The 22,011-nt window shown below is 46.8% G+C and overlaps 1 protein-coding gene across 1 annotated transcript in view; it reads right to left on the bottom strand.

Moving 5' to 3' along the window:
- Nucleotides 1-735: 735 nt before the first annotated feature.
- LOC142586827 (uncharacterized) overlaps nucleotides 736-22,011 on the bottom strand; it is a 35,106-nt gene continuing 13,830 nt past the window's right edge. The window contains exons 3-6 of the mRNA XM_075697696.1: nucleotides 15,283-15,351; nucleotides 7,961-8,038; nucleotides 3,921-3,977; nucleotides 736-1,794 (exon numbers count right to left, since the gene is read on the bottom strand). Coding sequence (XP_075553811.1) covers nucleotides 1,708-1,794; nucleotides 3,921-3,977; nucleotides 7,961-8,038; nucleotides 15,283-15,351 — 291 coding nt within the window. The 3' untranslated portion in view covers nucleotides 736-1,707. The remainder of the gene's footprint in view (nucleotides 1,795-3,920; nucleotides 3,978-7,960; nucleotides 8,039-15,282; nucleotides 15,352-22,011) is intronic.

Below are 22,011 nucleotides of genomic sequence, written 5' to 3'. Positions count from 1 at the left end.
GACATATTTCCGGCATTTCATGAATAAAAAGCAAAACTCTACAGTCAATATATGATGCTACGCTAACCTAAATATTATGAAAATTTCGGGAAGACGAATTAGATGAAGAAAAGTAACATTACGGCTAACGCCATTTATCACACAGAGGTCGTCTTTCTGTCAGTGCCCTGCCTCGACATTCGTTGCAAGTACATGCGCCCATAAATTAAAGGACCGGCCGCCGCTGAAGCCTACACTGTCAACAGTGTCATTGACTGCTAGAAATGTATGGAGTGATTCGTCACGCATGCGCAGAGCTGAGGTACTGTTCCAACAAAGACACCGAATGAAACGCGGCAAAATCCGTCTGCTTCAATATGCTCCCACTGTGTACCCAAGGAAAAATAAGCTCTCCGTCACCTTCAGGAAGTACGTCTGCTCCATGACATCTGCGCTCTGCGCACTCATTATACTGTGTACAGAAAGCGCAAAAGGAACGATGCACCTACCCCGGCTACATTGACTTCCATTTCGCAAATTTCAGGGAACAGCAGTTGTAGCCTCGCAACTGCCGCACTTGTTTATAGAGCCCTGTGTGATTTCGAGAAGCCTCTGTGAGCGGTCTCACAGAAGTGTCGTATTGAAGATTTTTGTAGTGCCGACGCATGAAAGAAGTCACCAAGGCGAGACAAAGTCCAAACATTAAAGAGCCATTTTATTCTCGCAAAAAAACAAAACAAAAAATATGCACTTTAGCAACGCCGCGAGAAGGGTACATAGCTTCAACTATATATAATTCAAATGAGGATAATAGGCGTTCACGCGATCTGAGCTTGGCCTCTTAATCATGTCAACCTCGTTAATTTCGCGCGTTATCTTCTCCCAGTTCTTGATCACTGATGTACCTAAAGCACGTTCACAAACACGTGATGGCGATGATGCGCGATTCAGCCATCGTGCAAGCTTTGTTTATGATTCCGCTCTAAGACGGTTATTGACTTTACTAAGCTTCCCACATGGCAAAAACATCTTACGATCACCGTACGTGCGGTGTACTTTATAGTTTTTTTGAACAGCATTTATCGATTTTTGGGGAATTCGCTATCGCGGATCGTGTGTGCACTCGTGAGGTACTAACGCGCCATTGCTGGCAGGCTTTTCCAATTGCTATGAATTGCAATGAATTGCTACAAGTGTCACCCTGACAAATGAACGTGGCCGAGAGAAATCGCACTGTGTTTCGCAGTACTATCAATTCTCCCGTTCAAATGACTAACCACTGCCACTGTTAAGGGCCGTTAAGAGATTACTGGACTGGATGTTAAATGAGCAGCTCAGCCAATCGCGCAAACGTGTGCGCCATGCGGTTTAGTCGTTGTACGTGTTTACGTGTTTACTGAGATTTCGGGCTCAAGCACTTTGACACGGTGGACGCGCACAGGGTCCAAATGGGCTCACCCAAACTCTGTTATTTTGTGCGGCTCCTCCCACACAATCTCATCGCTCAGTGACACCAAAAGCGAAGGTCCAATGGCTCTCATCTCATATCAAAATTTTGCAAGTGTTGAAACAAGCTGGAAAATTATCAATATGGCCTTCTTGAACGCGCGTCTCATCTGTTTTATTTCGATTTCTTGTCCTCATAACTTTATGCTTAAGCGTAACCGTGACATTTCAGATAATGAACGCACACACTAGTATGAACTGTATCTAATCTTGCCAGGTCCTTTAAAAGAGCGTGTCTCGCACCCATTTTATTCCAAAGAGTGCGACAGCTGTGTCCTCCGTGAACACTTTGTGTTTCCGGGCACACTTCTGCGGAAATAAATAAGAAAAGTAGGGAAATCGCTGGTGTCAAGAATTCTTGGTTTATAACAAGTCTCAAATTCTATAATATATGTGGTAGCATTCATATTGAGAGACATATGCCTACACACATTATCCCCAGTTTATGGTGGAACAATAGGTCGTGCTTTTCTCGAGTGCCTTTTAATTGCAAGCGTTACCTACAAGCTACCAAACTGATCAACCGTGTTAATGTGGTCAATTGTAAAGCATCGATTCAACGATGGTCGCTCTTTTTATTATGAGCATTCTAAGCACCATCCAAACGCCATCTGTGCCCAAGACAAAACGTATATCGCATAAACTCGAGTCGAGTGCGCCCTCGAGTGTCCGCCCACCCGGCTTTCACGGACAGAAATATAAGTGCGATGCCCTTGGTTGTCCATTTACTAGTCTTTTCTTTTATTGTGAGAGGGAAAGAGAGGGAGTAAGGCGATTTTTTAGAATTTCTAAACAGGCATTTTATTGATTTTGAGTCGCAGTGGACTGAACATCTCTCACTGGCCGTAGTGGATGCCTGAGCATCAGTATCAACAGCCCCAGAACTTACGATATGCAGTGCCGTCTATGAAATTTTAAATACCACATTCCTTAAACGTTTTGGAGGCCATGGCAGCCTAAGATATTTATGTAGGGGGCCCAACGGTACAACAGCTTCCAGATTCGCAGAGATGGGTTCATTGGATTCGGTTCACATCAGCTAACACCAGTCTTGTCTTTAACATCAGAGGTTTCAGATGCTGAGGTCGGTGTTCACAAAGCCACTAAAAGGCTTGTGGATGTTCTAGACCTGCATACATGGCTGCATCAAATACAGTGTACTTGACTGTCGAAATTCGAGCGTTGGTAATGCAGAAATGCTTTATTGATGAATATTTTTTGTTTATACTTTGTTGTCATTCCTCAAGTAGTAGGCAACTTGTATCTGGTATCATCGTCCGAGTATCCGATGCTGTACATCCACCCGGCTAGACAATCTGGGTCACTGCATATCTCCCTACACTTAGCCATTCTACGAGAAAGGACGTGTGGTACTGTGACTCAATGCCTATAGAAGCCTTACATGTATTTACATATATGTTGTACTTCCTGCGTACAAAGCTCTCATTAACATTCTACCCTCGACAAGCATCATACGTGGTCCTCGCCGTCGTGACAGAGAGAGCTAATAGCAGCCAGGTCATGCGCATGCAATCTGCTACCAATGCTATCTCGTCAACTCAAACAAGCGTCGCGTCTTTTAGATTTCAGCACTGCGTTGGATCTGCCCTATATTTAACTACTTTTTCCACCCGCCACGGTGCTGCAGTGCTCTCGGTGTTGCACCGCTAAGCCAGAGGACGCCGGGTCAAATGCTGGCCGCGGCGGCTCCATTTCGACAGGCGCAAAATGGCAAAACACTTGTGTACCCTGTATTGGGTGCACGTTAAATAACTCCAGGTGAGCAAAACAATCCGGACGTCCGCACTACAGTGCGCCTCATAATAATATCATGCTTATGGCATGTAAAACATCAGGATCAACAAAAAAAAATGGCTCCTTAGAACCGAGTAAAACAGGAAATTTGACTGCGCGCTGGCAAACTCGATGGTTTTCTGTCGGACTCATTTCATGTCCTCTAGCACAGCGCCAAGCCGTGCAGTGTGTTTACAGGATTTGGTGGTTGCTACGTTTAAGCGTTTACACTGCAGTGCGCTATGCTCGCGGCCGCGAAGACCTGTGATTGTAGCCCTATATAGAAGGGATTGATTGATTGATTGATTGATTGATTCATTCATTCATTCATTAATCGATCCACCGATCTATATGACAGAGTTGAATGTTTTAAACCAACTCTGCGGCTATGGGCGACGCTGTAGCGAAGTGTTGCGGAATATTTTTCACCAACTGCGGTTCTTAGCGCACACCTAAACGTAAAAACACTTGTGTTTTTGCACATTCCGCTATCGGAATGCGACCAGTGTGGCCGGCAATCGGACCCCATACAGTAAGGCAGACGGGCTAGATCACACTACTGTTTACTTCCCCTAATCGTGGTGTCTCTAAACAAACGCTGTTAGCTTTTCGCGAAGAATGTCACTCGCCCACAAACTTACAACGCCTTCGTAGTACAGGCCCGAAGGATCTTGGCCGGACTGATCTTCTATCCATTCCTGGATTTGAAAACGAAAGCAAAACGTTCCAACTTGACTGAAGGGTAAAGCAGTCTGAGTTATTGAAACAGTGAATTCCGGTTACACTAATTCCCTAATTAGATTAATGGCATGCGGTCACAACCTTCACCATTTAATTTGCACCGCTACATAGGCAACTCAATGCTTAAAGTGTTCTATCAGGACTCCTGGCCATAGCGTGGATGGATGACCATAGTGAACAAACCGATATAACGAAGAAAAAGTACAGTTTTTACTTGATCCAGAACGACGTGAATAGCAGTGCAATTGAGAAGAACAAAAAAAAGATATTTAGAAAGGTATGTATAAAATACTATGAGTTTATAAAGATGACGTAGAAAACAATGGTTGCAGTTACCGCGGTCTCTGCACACTATTTTAGTAAGGTCAACCATACGTGTGTGCACCGGATGTCATAGATTCTTACCAAGCTGATAACCATGATTTGCAATCACGGTGAGCTTGTCGAAATGTGGTAGCATCCATACATGCAATGATAGCAGCGCCTTCTATTCTTTGATCTGCATCTTCCTCGGTAACAACAGCGTCGCTCAGCCATGAGCTACACATAACAGCTTCACCTCTTAATGTGGTTAGAAGCAAATAAAAAAAAAACATGTTGGAAGTTATTTTGGGCGGCTCCACAAGATGGGACGTGATGCGCAGGTGGCGCTGCGAAAACATCGGTCAACAGCGCCCTCACTGCCATGTCTAGCGGTTTAGGGTAGCGGACAACGCTACCGGTGAATGTAATCTATGCAAGGAGTTTTATCTGCTCTTTATCTGCGGTTTATCTGCCCGCCTGAGCTGTGCTGCGGTGGGGATTGGGCGAATTTAGTACGTCGGAGGATTTCCATGGAGAAAGACGCAAAAAAACCGTGCCGTACGCATACACTGCGTACGGCGCTTTCTAGATGGTGTTTTTCTAACCTCGTGTTCATGCGCTCGTCGTCTACTTTAGAAATAGGCGCGAGCGTCCTCTAGTGGTGCCACTACACTTAGCTAATTAGTCATAACTACGGATTCATTATTCAACGGCAATTTGAGCAGCCGCCCTCTACCTTCGTGTATTTCTCTGCAAAAAAGCAACTCTGGTATTCGCGATCAATAAAGTTGTTGCAGTCCATTCAGAGATCAAGGAACCCGCAGTAACTGTTAAGCGAAAAGGGCGGAATTCATGCAGGTGTGGTGGTCCTACCGAACATTATTGCTTATTTTCTGGCAATTTGTATTTAAAGTCGTGTAAGAGTCTTCGGGGCTTGTGGCAGTATTAGCCAATCAGTTTGAACCCTATAGCAATATATGAGTTTACACGTGATAGTGATAAATTTCGGAGATTTCGCTTCCGAATGTCACGTAACCCGGAGGCTTTACCTGCCACTAACGCATCGTGGATGCAGGTACATGAACTTTGTCAAGAGTTGTGGTGAATGCCGCTATCCAGAGGTTCATAAAAAAATAATAAGACAGCCTTAATCAAATTGCTATCATATTTTTCCAGGATGTGACGCGTCTGCATGTTGTCTGCTGCTTCTACAATCTAATCTCTATACTGAGTGAATAAGTGCTACATAAAAGTGTTTTTCCGAGGCCAGTCGCGCGGCAATCTTGCGTGTATTCGCGGGATTCTTTCACGCTCAAGAAAGCCCTTTTATGTAGCACTTATTGAGCAACAGAAAGCTGTATCGGGAGTTTTTCATGTTGATGTAGAATTTTCCCATTGACGTTTCTCATCTAATTAGAATATTTAAGAGGTTGATCATTTACTTCAAAATAATAATGTGATTAGGCGGAATGCAAGAAATAATCTGAGTATCTGCCTGCGCCGGCAAACAACAGTTTAATTGGTTCTCTGCCCCTACGTGGCATTTGCATATTTTTTACATCTTGGCGCATGATTGTTTAGACACCTTGTATATTAAAGTATATATCTGTCTGTAGAAGCTTTTACTTTGAACATAAAGCTACATCAAGGGTGGCAATAACTGTAGCGTTCCTAACGGCGATTCATTTCATAGTGACTATGCATTGTGATGCGAAACCAGTTGCACTAGTAATTGATGGTATCTCCCTAAAAGCATTCTAGTGTATTATATATCTGACGACGTGGCAGAGTTCTATTTCGCACAATGATTACATGTCATCGTATCACATTTCAGTGGGTTGCAAGGCATTGTGATATGGAAGGAGATATACTCGCCAAATACAAGACAAAAATATCCATCTACAATGCAACGGGATATGCGGCCCCAGTTAGAGACCACACACGAATGTTCTAATCTGCCATAGACAGCAAAAATTTTAAGATGTATAGTACTCAACCGAGTCATCGTCACCAATATCTTTACCGAATTTATCCAAACATGCTAATATATTTGTAGGCAAGCATCTAGATAAATATACACACGTTTACACAGAAGTTACAACTAGGCGGCACGATCACTGGGCACTATCTACACTTTATTAGCTGCGCAGAGATCGCGCACAGAGCCCGCACAGCGAAGAGAGTGTTCTGTTTATACTACAGAGCACGTGTTCTGCAGATTCCCGTTGTGCCCAATGCAAGTGCAATCCTTGATGGAGCAATGCAGAAAATTGACACTCAGCGTCTGACAATCAACGATTTTCTTGAGGCCTCAAATAAAACCAAACTTTACTCCTACAGCTTAGATCCAGGGTAAAAAAAAAAAAAAAGAAGACTGCTTCACGGGCTTGACTAAGCACCTAACCCCATACAGATGGCAGGTTCGGACAAATCTAGCACCGAAAAAATTCATCTACCACAAACAAAATTGGATGTTGTGCATAATGAACATCGAATTAATGTCAGACTCGTGTGCAGTCCCAACAGAAGCATTAGCACAGTGCACGTTGTCTAACATTGAACGCAGACGATGAATACACACTATCGTAATAAACGCAAGATCAGCAGTAAGTGCACGAAAAAAATAAAATGCACAAATGAGATGGACCGAATCACGCGGTAGAAATAAACAAAGAAATTGACGTCCCGGCCCTGCGAAAGTGCATGTCCAGCGAAGCTCTTAAAAACCACCAACACAACTGCCGGCGGGGATATGCTAAGCTTTATTGCTTTAGAGCGATGGCAGTAATGGTAATATAGAGTAATAGTAGCGGTGTACGAGTAACGGAAACTTTTGGAGCACGCCGCCGATGGTCGTATTTCCATTTCTTTTCTCTTCGCCACTCCTGGTACTCACGCTGCTCCTCCGGAGTTATGCCTATGCGTTGCCTACCCACAGCGGTGCGATGGCAACAATGGAATCAGTTGTTATGCTGGTTATTTTACATTCGCAAGCTGCCGGGGTCACGGCAGCTTGCGCAACAGTAATCCTTACCGGGAAACGTGTGCGGTGCGTGCTACGGGCTTCAAGTTATTGTCGCAAGCGCCTTATCCTCATAAACGTAGTTTGGATGCTTGTTTTGTGCTTGTTTTTTTATTGAAACGAATGCTGTGTTGGGTGTTGTATGCGTGATACCAAACATTGTAGACATGTTTCGCTTCAAGTGCTGGAGATATTTCTATTCCGTGAGGACGCGCAGCGACAAATTCCGACCAACTAGAGAGTTTTGCAGCTATGGTGCGAAACTGCTCGGCCCGAACCTCCACGCTAGCGCGATGTTCTAAAGACTAAAGCCTGATCTGGATGTCATAACTTATTTAAACCTTCTTGTTCGCGTTCAATAATGTCATCATTGTTGTTACCATAATCACTTTTCTCTCTTTTTTTACTACCATTTCCCTTCCAATATGCTGTGTAGAAGGTGCGAACTTCCATTCAGGCCGCACTTTCAGTTTTGCCATCATAAGTGTTTCACTACGAATAATATGCATTAGAAATATCTAACTCAGCACGTTTGGAAGAGCAGTTGCTTAGCGTCAATTCGATTTTAGAAATGGCTTCCCGTTCTTCAGTTAGGCATGAAGTCGCCAGGCTCACCGGGTTCAATCGACTAGTGAGGAGGGCTGACGTATTCCCAATGCACGTGTATACTGATTCTCGATATGCATCAGATCCCTGGAAAAAAAAGAAACAGAAGTCACTTGAGTGTGCTCGCGTTGCTTCCATAAGAAGCCTCAATATGTCGCACGATAGTAAAAAGCGCGGAAGTGTTTTTTTTTCTTCATCTTTCAGACGTCAGTGGTTTTACGAATACGATACCTGACATAACGTGAAAATAAATAGGGATCGGTATTATCGGGAAACATAATCGCTTGCGTCAGTCCAGTTTTTATTGTGTGTTAGGTAACCAGTACAAGCTAGTCAGTAAAAAGAATTAAGCGTTACTTTAAATCAAATCAAAATTTTATTTCATCTCACTACAAAGAAAGAAAGGGGGTGGCGGGAAAAAGCTGCATTACTGCAGCAAGACTAAGCCTGGCCTTGAGGTACAATTCGAAAGTGTGCAGCAGTAATATAGGTACATAACAACATAACTCTAGGCACTTTGCAAGAAATGTGAACAAAAAAAAAAGAAATGATACCACGAACGTACAGGCAGTAAATTGCTTTTTTGTGCAGAACAACAAAAAAAAATGATGAAATGAGAGGAACATACGAAATACTTTCAGAAAACAAGCTGTGACAATGCAGCTAAAAAGAAAATGAAAACAAAATTGAATACATCAGATGCATCAAACTCGATATATATCGACGACATACGCATATGTGCATAAATACATATATGCATAAGCTAATACTAATGTATATTAATACTAGTATACGTTCTAATATGTGTACAATAATCAAATACATGGCGTGGCATGGTATGGATTGTCATCATACATGACTTCGGTACAGGGTATCGGTGACAGGGTATCGTCCCCCCCGCCCACCGCGTATATATATATATATATATATATATATATATATATATATATATATATATATATATATATATATATATATATATATATAACAGGCTCAAGGAAGCTAAGTCTGCTTTCGCATTTCGCTAAAGGTTACGTACTTCGGGAAGAAGTCGACTAGTGTCTGCTCACGCTCAGCCACAGACGTCCGCTTAGGAAGTAAACTTTTGCCACCCTGCTTACCGGCGTCGCAGCTATTGGGTCTCACTAATCTCGTCTAGTTCTGAACACTCAACTAACCTCAAAGCACGTGAACTCTGAGGTCAGACCACACATACGCTTGCTAGCGCGCGCTCATTTCTCACTGTTCCTCGCCTTGGCAGACATCGCTTGCTATTGAGCAATTGACAGCACTTGAAAATGCACAAGTTGGAGGTGGTTACTATCCGTCGGTCAAGCTGGTACCGGACCGAGCCGGTCAGCACCAATCTCAACTGTACGCCACGGTTACGTAATTCAGTAGGCGGAGCGTTGTGGGCACGCCCCGCTCTGCCAAAGCCTTCGCAGTGCCAAGGCCTTGGAGAAGGAGCGGGAGCACCTCGAAGTGGATCATTGGTTAACTATCATTGCCAATAACTTCGTTATTGAACGCATTGAAATTTGTTTTGCAGCAAAGTTTTTCTGAAATAGCGTGCTTACCTCAATATGTATTTCTCGAATTCTGTTTCAGGGCCCCTTTAGGGATCTAGACTCTAATGCAGTTTTTTAGCGGTGTTTCTTTAGTAGCGATATTATCAACATTGGGATTACTGCACGTTACTGTGCGTAACGTACTTCGCACCGGTTCATTGCCAGTAAAGGGCCTATTATATATTACATTTATTGTGTTATAATATTATATATTATATAGTAATAATAATATTAATATAATATAGTTATATATTACATTATTATTATATATAATATTATATTTAGAGCATTTCCGCGTGTCTCGCTTAGAAGCAGAATCAGAATCGGTTTTTATCTCATTAAATTTCGATTCTGACTCTGATTCTGATTCTAAGCCAGCCACGCGGAAATGCTCTAAATATAATACTAAGCGGGCAACCCTGTGCCCTTGGACGAACTCATCTTTAATCTTGGCTGCGACTGGGCAAAGAAATGCTTCGAATTTGAAAATCAGGAGGATTTCTTTTCACTGCACAGAAGTAACAATGAGGTACCTTGTTATAGCTGCTCATATGCATTAAATCTGTAACGCGTATAATCCAATCGACAAAAAATAGTCACCGACGATTACTATACACCCTATTGCGAATTCTGATCGCCGTTGCTGAGGTGTTTCGCATTCGTGATATTTTGTGGCAAAGACTTCGATTCCGAACAACAGAGTCCTTTCGGCGGCGGCGTTGAGCCTCTGCTCGTACAGATCGTTCAGCAGCTGCAGCAGACAAAGCACTTCCACTGGTTACGTCGATCATTGTTCATAAAGAACTGGCTGACACTATTTTGTAATATGAACGCATTGTCACGCGGCAGGGGGAGTAAAGAACGACAAAGTGTCGAAACTGTGCTGCGAATTCAGCTCTTTAACGGGCGAACTTGTGCCCAGCAGAACAAGTAACACTCATACGCAACGACTGCGGCTAGAGGAGTGGGCGATCTTCGAAAGTCTGATGTGCGAGCCAAGCACCTCGGCTTTCATAGATGACTCGTCGAAGGTTCCAATGTAATCGATGGGGCCCGCGTGGCGCCCAGAAAGTATTCGCGCCACGCATAAGCTCAGATTACAGAAAGCTTTGGTGACAACAGCCAACGAATAGAACTAATGACAACGTTCGAGAAACGTCCGATACACGCAGGCGCAACGTGCGTCGAGGGATAAGTTCAGCATTTGTTAGCATGTCAGAAAGCAAGGACCGAAGAAAGATAAAGGAGTGAGTAGACGACATGGGGTACTCTGGCGCCATATCGTAGTGCTCGTCGCTCAACACGTCTTGCGCGGTACTACGCTTTTGTTTTCGCGGTTCCTACCCTCCTTCTCCGCTTTCTTCCTCGCGCTCTCTTCACTATCACCGCCTTTCGCTCCCAGCTGCGCTCCGCGTTGCTCTTTCATATTTCACTGTTGTGATCGTTCGCTCGGTTACGCCGACGCCGACAATCGCCGCAGGAACGGGGGCTTAAAAGCTGCCTTCTGAAAGATCACGCCAACTGTGCTTAACTAAGCAGTGGTTGCCAACACATCCTAGTATGTTGTCACGTTGTTGTGAGAGTGAAGAAGCACAGTGGCACAACGCAGGTAATGGAACTAACTCTTTATCGGGTGAACTTCTACCTACGAAACAACTCACCCTATAGCACAACGATAGCGCCGCCGAGTACAGGCGGGGACCGTCGAAATCTGATCTGCGTGTCAGAGGCGTGGGCTATTTATACTTGACTCATGGAAGGTTACAGCGTATTCCGAGGTGCTCGCACGAGTTATATTATGTACAGTGCTATTCAGGACACGCATGCTGGTTACAAAAGGTTCTGTAACAACGCGTACAACAGACAGGATCGGCAACGACAACCGAGAATGTTAGATAGATGCAGCAGTGTCCTGCGCCGATCAATTACGTTTAACATTTGTTTGTCGGCTATAAGCGGTCACAGGAAAGAGACAAGTACACGTGTAAATATTGGCACGCGTATAACTTGTTTGTGTTTTGGTAACGTTCTTATGAAAGAATCTGTGTTGTAATGTTATCTTTCAGCGCAAGCCATACCTTTCCGCATCTGAAGTTTCTCGAATGTTATCGCTGGTTCTATCCGTTGTCCGTTGTCATCGAACGTTGTGTAATCAGATTGCCTGCGCAACACGACTTGTGTAGTACTTTCTGATATGGACGCGGGCAACCATGGTGATTACTCTGGAACCGTCGATGAGTCAGGCGTAGAATCCGACGCATTTCACCCGCAGATCCGATTTCGACGATCACCGCCTGTACTCGGCGCTGTGGTTGTGCTTGAGTGGAACTTCTTTAATGGGCACAAGTTTGCCCAGTCAGTTTCGTGACCCGAAGTTGTGCCATCATCTTATTATTGCTATAGCAATTAGTTGCGTGACTCGCAGTTGTGCCACCATCTTATTATTGCTATAGCAATTATATGGACACTCCAGGCGCATTTATGTTGTCGGCGTTGCCGTGATGTTCCCTCTAAGTTCGAACCTTTGCGCCGCATGCTGTTTGTGCTGGTCAAAGAGTGCGAGGGTAAGCCGAGGATGGTGGCTCCATCGAGCGCGAGCAAGGGACGAAGACTGTGGGGATGCGCGACTCTCACGCGTCCCCTGATATCTTGTTTTCCCGCATAGCTCCCGTCTCCTGCAGTGCGGCTTCGCCGCGTGGCCTGGGGCCCGCGGCGGTCGGTGTGGTTGAAGCGCAGTGCGAGAGATGGCGCGAGTGTTGCACTGCTAACGCCGCCTACCGGCGGGGTTACTAGGCCGCGAAAATGAGAAAGCTCTTCCTCTTCGGTTGCGAATCGGCGAGCGCCGCGGATGTCCCGCGCGTGCGCCGATCCATGCTTCTGCGAGACCGTCTCGCGTGGCCTCCTTCGAACGCGCCACCGTTCACGTGACCGTACGCGCGAACGACCAGGCGTTGGGATCCAGCATGGGGCGAACATATTCGCTCGCTATCCGGTCGCGGTGAGTCGGACTTCTAGATTTGTTGGGCGCCCATCGGCATGTTTTGTGGATAGCAACTCGGCTAGCAGGCATTGATCTATGAAAGGTGCAATAAATGCCCCTGTGATTGTTTGCACGACTGTGTTGTCGTTTTTTTGTCCCAAGATCCCGGGTGAGAATCCCACAAGACGTTAGGAAGTGCGCCGTCTTCGATCGCACGCTATGCACCTAAAAGGGTCAATTCGCTCATTGCTGCTGCCGCGCTTCCTCACACCACCGTTTTCCCAGCGATTGTTCACGGTCACCGACTGATACGTGTTCATGTCTGCCTATGAACGCCTGACACTATGCTTTATAATTTAGTTATTAAGCAAGTCTTTATAAGCTTACGCGACCGCTAAAATACTGTCCTTGTTTCGCACAGATGTCTAACTGCCATTGGACTCGATGTTTCGGCTTCAGGGGGAAAGTGCGACTTTTTCTTCAACGTCACTGCAACGTGACAATATAAAGCTCCCCAATGGTGGTACCTAATGCACATAATGTGAACTCTAGCTTTTAAGGTTTCTGTCATGTTGCTTGGCGGTTCGAAATCCTAATTTAATCACGTAAGCATTCTAAGGCCACTTCGCTTATAAATCTTTCCATCCGTCTGTCCATCCGCCTCTAACGCGTGACACGGTACGCACCATAGGTATACATGGGGTATTACGGGAGTACACATGATGATGCCTTATAACTACGGATGACTAGAGTTACTGTACACTCTTAAACAAAATTACACCCTTTTGTCACACAACAATAATCGTCACCTGTCTTGCCCGCATTTTCTTTCTTTAATGCGACGAGCCCGGGACTTCCAAGTCACGAATGGCATACTCGTTATCAGCATGACAGAGCATTTTTGACAATAAAGTAGCGAGTGCAGCGTTTTCCAGGAAGGAAACGCAAGCAAAACAGATGACGATTATTGCTGTGTGGCATATATACACCCTAAAGGGTGCACATTTACTTAAGAGTGTATAGGCTCCCCTTGGGATAGGGAGCATTAGAGTAGCTCTACGTATGACCACTGATATTTATGATTGTAACTATACATGGTTAGTGCTGAAGAGGTATTAATAGTAATTCGGGTTGTTAAAAGACTGCTAAGAGTTGTTAGGATTAATTTATTAAGACTAAAGAAAGGCTCCTTAATACTAATCAAGGGCAACGAAGCCTTACGAAGCCATCTCGCTTATGCTTCGTTGTTTCTCTTGTAAATAGTGTAAATAATATTTTATATGTGACTTCTGCAACGTAATAAATTGGTCAGAGCTGCGGTGTACTCAGCAGCAACAACAACGGAGCTCCGCAGTGGTAGTCACCACGGATTGGACAACATGACGGACGAAACAGGACCCGACTTGGTTCGCTCCACATGGACGCCTACAACCACGACGGTTGTGCACGCTCAGCCACGGGATCCAGAAACTTTCTGCGGCACGGACCACGAATGGTCCGCATGTCTGTGTTATATAGACGATGTCATAGTATTTTCACCGACTTTCGCGAGTCATCTAACGCGCCTTTAGTCTAATCTTGCTGTGTCCTAACGTGCCGGCCTGCAATTGAACTCATCCAAGTGCCACTTTGCACGTCGTCAAATTACCGTCTGGGTGATCTCGTCAGTGCTGCTGGCGTTCAACCCGACAATGACAAGATTCACGCTGTCCAGAAATTTCCTGTTCCATCTTCCGTCACAGACGTAAGGAGCTTTGTTGGACTATGCTCTTATTTTCGTCGTTTTATCAAGAACTGCGGCGAAACCGCGCGCCCACTCCCCCACTTACTTAAGAACGACGTAGCTTTCACATAGGGCCTTGCTCAAACCAAGCCTTGTCCGCCCTCGTACGCTTGCTCACAGATCCTCCATTGACGGCTCATTATGATCCATCTGCCGCCACTGAGCTCCACAGGGGTGCCAGTGGCCATGGAATTGGGGCTGTACTCCCCTGTACGTTCTTTGTCTGTCTCTGTCCGCTGTACGTTAATGGTGTAGCGAAGGTAGGTGGAATAACTTATAGGATCGGCGATCCACAAATTCCTCTAAGATGTGTCGTGATTATTGATGTCTAGATCTGAAGAACTCACACCACGTGTACAATTCAAAATAGTAATACAATTTGCATAATTAGCATAACTACGAACAAAGCAGGATATTGAATCTACAATAAAAAAAGGATGTCCTGCAACACAGACACTTCAATTTTTTGCTCTGCTGCGCCAAGGGTGCAAATACACGTGTTCTACTGTTGATTCACAATGCAAAATTGGGAGATGGAAACTTTCGTTGGTCTGAAACTAATTTGCTCCGGCGACCAACGGGCATAAATACACTTCAGCGCTACGAGACACGCAAGTTTGTCATTTGTCATGTCATTGAAAATAATTTTTCCCCATGTTGTATTCAAGAGGCACGTTAAATATTTTTGTCTAACCGCATGAGCACAGCACGTGAAGGATAAACCAGATCTGGTATTCCTTGGAAGTGTGCACACCTTCCGCTAACATTATTATTTGACAAGGCTTGTACTGCATAGTGCTTGGCTGATCTTCGATCTTATAAGTTGAGCGTTTCCTTTGTACGTTGTACCAGTTGTACTTTGCCGACTGCATGACATGCCAATGCACGCGGAAATAGATTCACATATTATTTCTCACATAACCGCGTGAGTAGCGTAGTATCGCAAGGCCCACATGTTGTAAGACCCTTCAATGAGGCGTAAGTAGACGAAGCCTCTCACCTTTGTTTCTTTCAATGGGATGTACTTGTGAAAGCAAAAACGAAAGACGATGCACATTTTATATGCTGCCTGTGAAGAAAAAGAGAGAAAACATGTGAAAATGTCCGATGTTCCGTAACGCTCCGTTCATTCCACGTTGCCTGCTAATTAAGTATACGTACCAATGAGATCATATTAGATATTATGGACTGTACTCACAGCATTCTCGGATGATCATTCATGATAGTATTTTGGTTCGCTTCGTAAGTAATGTAAGTCTTGTAGAACGATTTTGTATACGTGCGATTGTGAATTTGAGTACAGTGATTTCGAAATCGCTTGTGAATCCTCTGTTTCTTCTTAGTTGAGAAAAAGGAGTTAGTGAATAATATTCAGAAGATAGGAAACGGTACCATCTTCTACATAACTTACCTACATTAACTGATCGTAGCAGCGCTTAAGTTTTATGCGCTAGTGTAGTGTATTGGAAAAAAAGTTGATGGTCACATTAGGCTAAGCTAAAGAAAACGAATGCGAAAGCCTGGCCGCTCACGAGACATTCATTACATTACTTGAAATTTTCATTCTAAGTTCTAATGCACTGTTACTTCCTATTACTTGCTTTCTACCCCGAAAAGTTATGGGTTCGAGTGTCCTAACTCTACCATTATTACATTTGCCTTAATTAACTACACCCTAATTACTACCAAAGGTGTTGGGATCGAGTGTCTGAAGGGCCCCTAAACTGCCCAAAGCTTCAGAATTTTAGTTATGGTGTTACTGTTGCGCACGAGTCTGCAACGAAGACGTAGCTGCGAGAATTTTTGCAAACGGTGCCGTAAAAGCAAAGCTACCCGCCGTGGTTACTCAGTGGCTGTGGTGTTGGGCTGCTAAGTACGGGGACGCGGGATCGAATCCCGGCCATGGCGGCCGCATATCGATGGGGGCGAAATGCGAAAACCATCGCCGACCATGCTGACCGCTATCGTTGTGGTTCGAGTGTCACTTGTTTTTGTGGGTACGGGTTCACCGAATAAAAAGTTTGTTCCGTGATTCACAGTTTTACTTTACTGTGTTCTTCACCATCACTACAACGTGAGACGATCAAGCATCAGTTGTACTTAGATTTAGGTGCACGTTAAAGAACCCCAGGTGGTCTAAATTTCCTGAGTCCTCCACTACGGCATGCCTCATAATCAGTACAACTGTACAGTACAGCTTCGAATCAGCGAAGTCGACAAAGTGTTTACGTTATTTTGCTATTATGGTATCTCTGCGGGAAAGGCTTTGGAACGAGCAGTTCGTATTTCCGCACGTAATCAATGAAACGTTTTATAACGTCGCACGCAAGTTTGTGCCGCTCTGGACGGAAGGCGTTGTGATGTGAAGAGGAGGTTGAAGTGTCTCGACGATTGGTAGATGGTGGTACCCTGACTACTGAGCTACAAGCTCGTAACTGTATATATTGAAATTGCATATATTTTATTCCCCCGTAACATTTTGGTTGAGGTGCGGGGTAGCGTCAGCGGCGGAGGCAGCGCCAGTAACCATAACAGCGAAACCGATGTGACGTCCGCTGCGAAAATCCAGGTTCGGCTTGCGGCGAGAGTACCCAGCACGCCCACCAAAATGTTGCAAAACCTGCGTTTTGTCGATCTCCGAATTCTCACGCATCGCTGACGAGCAGCGTCGTGACCCATATTCGCGATGCATCATCGAACGCCTTACCTCGGAGCAATAGGACGTTTCCCTCCGTATGTTTGTTCTCCAGGACGGGACTTTATACTGAGGCAATATGAGTCCAGATGGTGCTGAACGGCTTCTCGTCGTTCCCCACCCAGCACCTGCGCTCGACAATTCTCTCGCAGTTGCACGATGTGCCCACTACTGGTCATTTTGGTGTCTCCCGTACGGACGACCGTGTGCGCAGGTGATTTTTATGGCCTGGGCTATATCGCTTTGGTCGAAGTTACGTCGCTGCCTGCGAACTTTGCGAACGCCGGAAGAAGCCTCCATTGTCTCCCGCTGGGCGCCTTCAGCCTATAGATATCCACAGTGAGCCATTTTACCGCGTCGGCTTGGACCTCCTTGGCCCATTTCCAACCTCGGGCAACAAGTGGGTGGCCGTTGCGACGGACTATACCACGCATTATGTCATAAGGCGGGACCTACCTACGAGCTGCGCAACTGATGTCGCTGATTTTCTCCTTAATCAGGTGATCCTACATCACGGTGCCCCACGTCAGCTACTCACTGATAGGGGCCGCTGTTTTCTTTCTAATGTTGTCGACGACCTTCTTCGTTCTTTCTCGACGTCCCACAAGTTCACGACGGCCTACCACCATTAGACAAACGGACTTACCGAGCGTCTCAACCGTACACTCACGGACATGTTTACATGTACGTGTCCGATGATCACCGGGATTGGGACTGCACCTTACCCTTCGTGACGTTTGCGTACAATTCTTCGCGTCACGATATTACTGGTCATTCTCCGTTGTATCTATTATCTGGCCTTGACCCACTCCTGCCTCTTGACTCGCTGCTCCCTTCAGATACCGCCACTACCACGTTTTGTGCTCGCGACGCCATTGTCCGCACGGCCACAGCACGTCGCATAGCCCGTGACCGTCTTCTGGCGTCTCAGACTAGCCAAAAGCACCATTACGACAGTCGTCGTCGGGACGTTCATTTAAGCCCTGGGTCACTTGTCCTGCTTTGCTTAACCTCCCGTCGCATCGGCCTTTGCAAAAAACTGCTGCCGCGATGCGTCAAGCCCTACATAGTTCTTCGCCAAGTCACCAGCCTCACATATGAGATGCCACCTGTGACTTCCACGTCTTCTACTCCACCAAGAACTGATATCGTGCACCGTTTCGCGACTAAAGCCCTATAACTCGCACACTGATTCGACACCCTAGGAAGCATCGCGACGATGTTTCTGCCGCCGCGGGTTAATGTAACGTACGAGTTTGTGCCGCTCTGGGCGAAAGGACGTTGTGAGGTGAAGAGTAGGTTGAAGTGTCTCGGCGATCGGTAGATGGTGGTACCCTGACTACTGAGCTACAAGCTCGTAACTGTACATATTGTTACCGTCTACCGGGTAGCGAGACAGGCAATAAGCGTCCTTGTGTAGCCGGCCCGATTTGTAGGTGACAGAATACGAATATTCTTGGAGGCGTAAGGCCCAGCGACCACGTCTTCCTGTAAGATCTTTCAGTGAGCATAACCAGCAAAGCGCGCGATGGTCTGTAACAACGGAGAAGGTTCGGCCATATAAGTATGGGCGGAGCCACGCAACCGCCCAAACTAGGGCCAGACACTCACCCTCAGTGATGGAATAGTCGCGCTGCGAGGGTGAGAGGAGCCTGCTGGCTTAAGCGTTAACACGGTCATTTCCGCGCTGGCGTTGTGCCAGTACTGTGCCGATTCCGTCCCCACTGGCATCAGTAGGGACTTCGGTAGGCGCAGAAGGATCGAAATGTGCAAAAACGGGAGGCGTTGTGAGAAGGTCGATTAGATGCGAGAATGCAGATGCCTCGTTATCGCCCCACTGGAAAGGGGCGTCTTTTTTAAAAAGCTCGGTTAGAGGTTGTGCTATGGCCGCGAAATTTTTTACGAAACGGCGGAAGTACGAACAAAGGCCGATGAAGCTGCGCACATCCTTGACACACTTCAGGACAGGGAAGTGCGTAACAGCATGGATCTTTCCAGGGTTCGGTTGCACTCCGTTCGCGTCAACGAGATGTCCAAGGACGGTAACCTGGCGACGTCCGAATTGGCACTTCGATGCGTTGAGTTGCAGACCGGCTCGACGAAAAAACGTCCAGGACTGCTGAGAGACGCTTGAGGTGCGTAGCGAACGTTGGGGATAATACTATAACGTCGTCCAAGTAGCACAGGCACGTGGGCCATTTGAAACCGTGAAGAAAGGAGTCCATCATGCGTTCAAAAGTGGCAGGAGCGTTACATAGACCGAACGGCATCACTTTGAATTGATAAAGACCGTCGGGTGTTAGAAAAGCAGTCTTCTCGCTGTAATTATCCACGGCAATCTGCCAGTAGCCGGAGCGAAGGTCAATAGAAGAGAAGTAGCGAGCACCATGGAGGCAGTCAAGGGCGTCATAAATCCGAGGTAGGGGATACACGTACTTTTTGGTAACCCTGATAAGGTGCCGATAATCCACGCAAAAGCGCCATGAGCCATCCTTCTTTTTTACCAGTACAACAGGTGACGCCCATGGACTACATGACGGTGCAATAATGTTCTTGGCAAGCATTTTGTGTACTTCGGCGTGAATAACTCGGCGCTCAGCCGGTGACACTCGATACGGGCGGCGATGAATAGGAGGGGCATCGCCGGTATTAATGCGATGTTTAACAGCTGTAGTTTGGGCCAAAGGACGATCGTTCAAGCAAAAAATATCGAGGAAGGAAAACAAAACGCGGTAGAGCTCACGAGCGTGCTCGAACGGCATGTCGGGCGCGACCATTTTCTGTAAGTCGGCGATGGTACAAGTTGCCCACCGCGATGGTAGAGGAGGATCTGCTGAATTGTCAGCTGCAATAGATGCTATTGAGTGATCCTCGAATGAGCAAAGCTGGGCCAGAGACATCCCGCGTGGCAGCACTTATGTCGTCAAGCCAAAATTGACCACTGGCAGGCAGACACAATTCGCCATAATAGATAAAACTGTATGAGGTACTGTGATCCCGTGTGTTAGGAGGACGTCTTGGATAGGAGCCGCGATGTAGTGACCGTCGGGGACTGGTGGGGATCACACTAAGTCAACGTAAGTCAGTGCTGAAGGTGGCAAGCGAACGAAGTCAATGGAACTGAGGCGACTGGGATAAGGTTCAGCGGGATCCAGAAGAGGCAGGTCAGGGCGGAGAGTACTGGCGGAACAATCTATGAGAGCAGAATGTGCGGAGAGTAAGTCTAAGCCTAGGATGATGTCGAGGGGACAGTGGGCGATGACTGTGAATAGCACGATAGTGGAGCGATCGGCGAAGGAGACGCGGACGGCACACATACCAATTACGGGGGCTATTCCGCCATCGGCGACACGGAAAACAGGCGTCGTAGTGCGCGTGATAATTTTCTTGAGCCGGTTACGAAGGTCAGTGCTCTTTACCGACAAATGCACCCGTGTTTATAAGAGCAGACACAGAAAGACCGTCGACTTCAAGAAGGATCCGATGAGTGGGCAACGTCAGTAAAGGATTTGGTGGCGTAGGGAGCAATGCTGCGTCACCTCGAGGCGCTGCATCGCCTAGCTTTCTGGCTGGGAGTGGCGTCGGAAGGGAGTCGGCGAATAGGAGCGACGGGGCTGGGGAGAGCGAGATTGTCGTCGTTGGGGCGAAGGCGAACGAGAATAGGGGCGGTTCGGCGCAGGAGAATCAGTGGCGGCATTATTGGAGCGTGCGGCATAGGGACGAGAATGGCCACCTGGGGCGCGAGAGTAGGTAGTATGAGTAGACCGGGTCGGGGAACTCCAGCGACTGCGACAGTGCCGAGAAATGTGCCCGATTCGATGACAGTGAAAACAAATGGGCTTTTCGTCAGCAGTGCGCCATTCAGATGGGTTACGGAAACGTGGTGGGTAATAAGATGCGGGGCGGGGCGGAATCGAAGAAGCCGGGTGGGTATCAGGGCGATGGGCCGAGCAGATGGTGTGCAGACCCATGTTTGCAAACTCCTGGCGGACGACTGCCTGGGTCAGGGAAACCGTGACTGCAGGTGCGTTGGAGGGGCTGGAGTAGAAAGCAGCCGGATAGGCGGCCTCGATCTCACGCCGGACGATCCTTGTAACATCCCCAGTGTTGTTCGGACGAGGAACGTCGGCACAGGAAGAGGTCGCTGGGGTGTTGGGCAAACGGGCAAACTGCTGGTCGATACGTCGGCTTTTAGCGAGTTCCAGGCGGCGGCACTCTTTTATAACTGCATCCACCGTCCCCCCGTTTTTGAAAACGAGCAAGTTGAAGGTGTCATGGGCAAGGCCTTTGAGGATGTGGGAAACCTTGTCTGGCTCAGTCATGTGTGCGTCAACTATGCGGCACAGAGCCAACACGTCCTGAATGCTGGTGACGTAGGGCTCTGTTGACGTCTGCACACGGTGGGAAAGTGCCTTCTTCGCGGCAAGTTGGTGTCCGTAGGGGTTGCCGAACAAGTTTTGGAGCTTTTGCTTAAACGAATTCCAACTAGTGAGCTCATCTTCGTGCGTCCGAAACCAAAATCGAGGTGTGCCACCGAAGTAAAAGACTACGTTGGCGAGCATGATAGTTGGGTGCCACCGGTTATTGCGGCTGACGTGTTCGTACAGGCTGATCCAGTCCCCAACGTCTTCCCCATCTTTGACCGAGAATACGCCAGGACCATGGGGAGCGGGGAGAGCGATGTAGGTCGTCGAAGTGGCAGCAGGTGTCGGAGCCGGCGGAGTCGAGTTGTCGTCGCCGGGAGCCATGAAGGAAGGCTCGACATACCGTCCACTGGGAAGCTCCGTGACGAGGTACAGGGAACGTCCACCTCCACCACATATGTTGCGTAGGGAACAAGTATATTTACAAGGAAATACGCCGTGCTTGGCCAAGATGTAACAGTCGGCGTTATAGCCTCTAATTGTTGTCATCGTCTTCACACCGCTCGCCTCTTCGTCATCGCAAATGCTGTTCAGTAGCAATATTGTAAATACATATATTTTATTCCCCCATAAGAATATTACCTTGGCACTGGCTAAATTTCGTGCAGTA

Source organism: Dermacentor variabilis, chromosome 7 (assembly GCF_050947875.1).
Source record: "Dermacentor variabilis isolate Ectoservices chromosome 7, ASM5094787v1, whole genome shotgun sequence".
In the NCBI taxonomy this organism is placed as follows: domain Eukaryota; kingdom Metazoa; phylum Arthropoda; class Arachnida; order Ixodida; family Ixodidae; genus Dermacentor; species Dermacentor variabilis.
The sequence above is the reverse complement of the archived record's forward strand: the minus strand, read 5'-3'. Positions and strand labels throughout refer to the sequence as shown.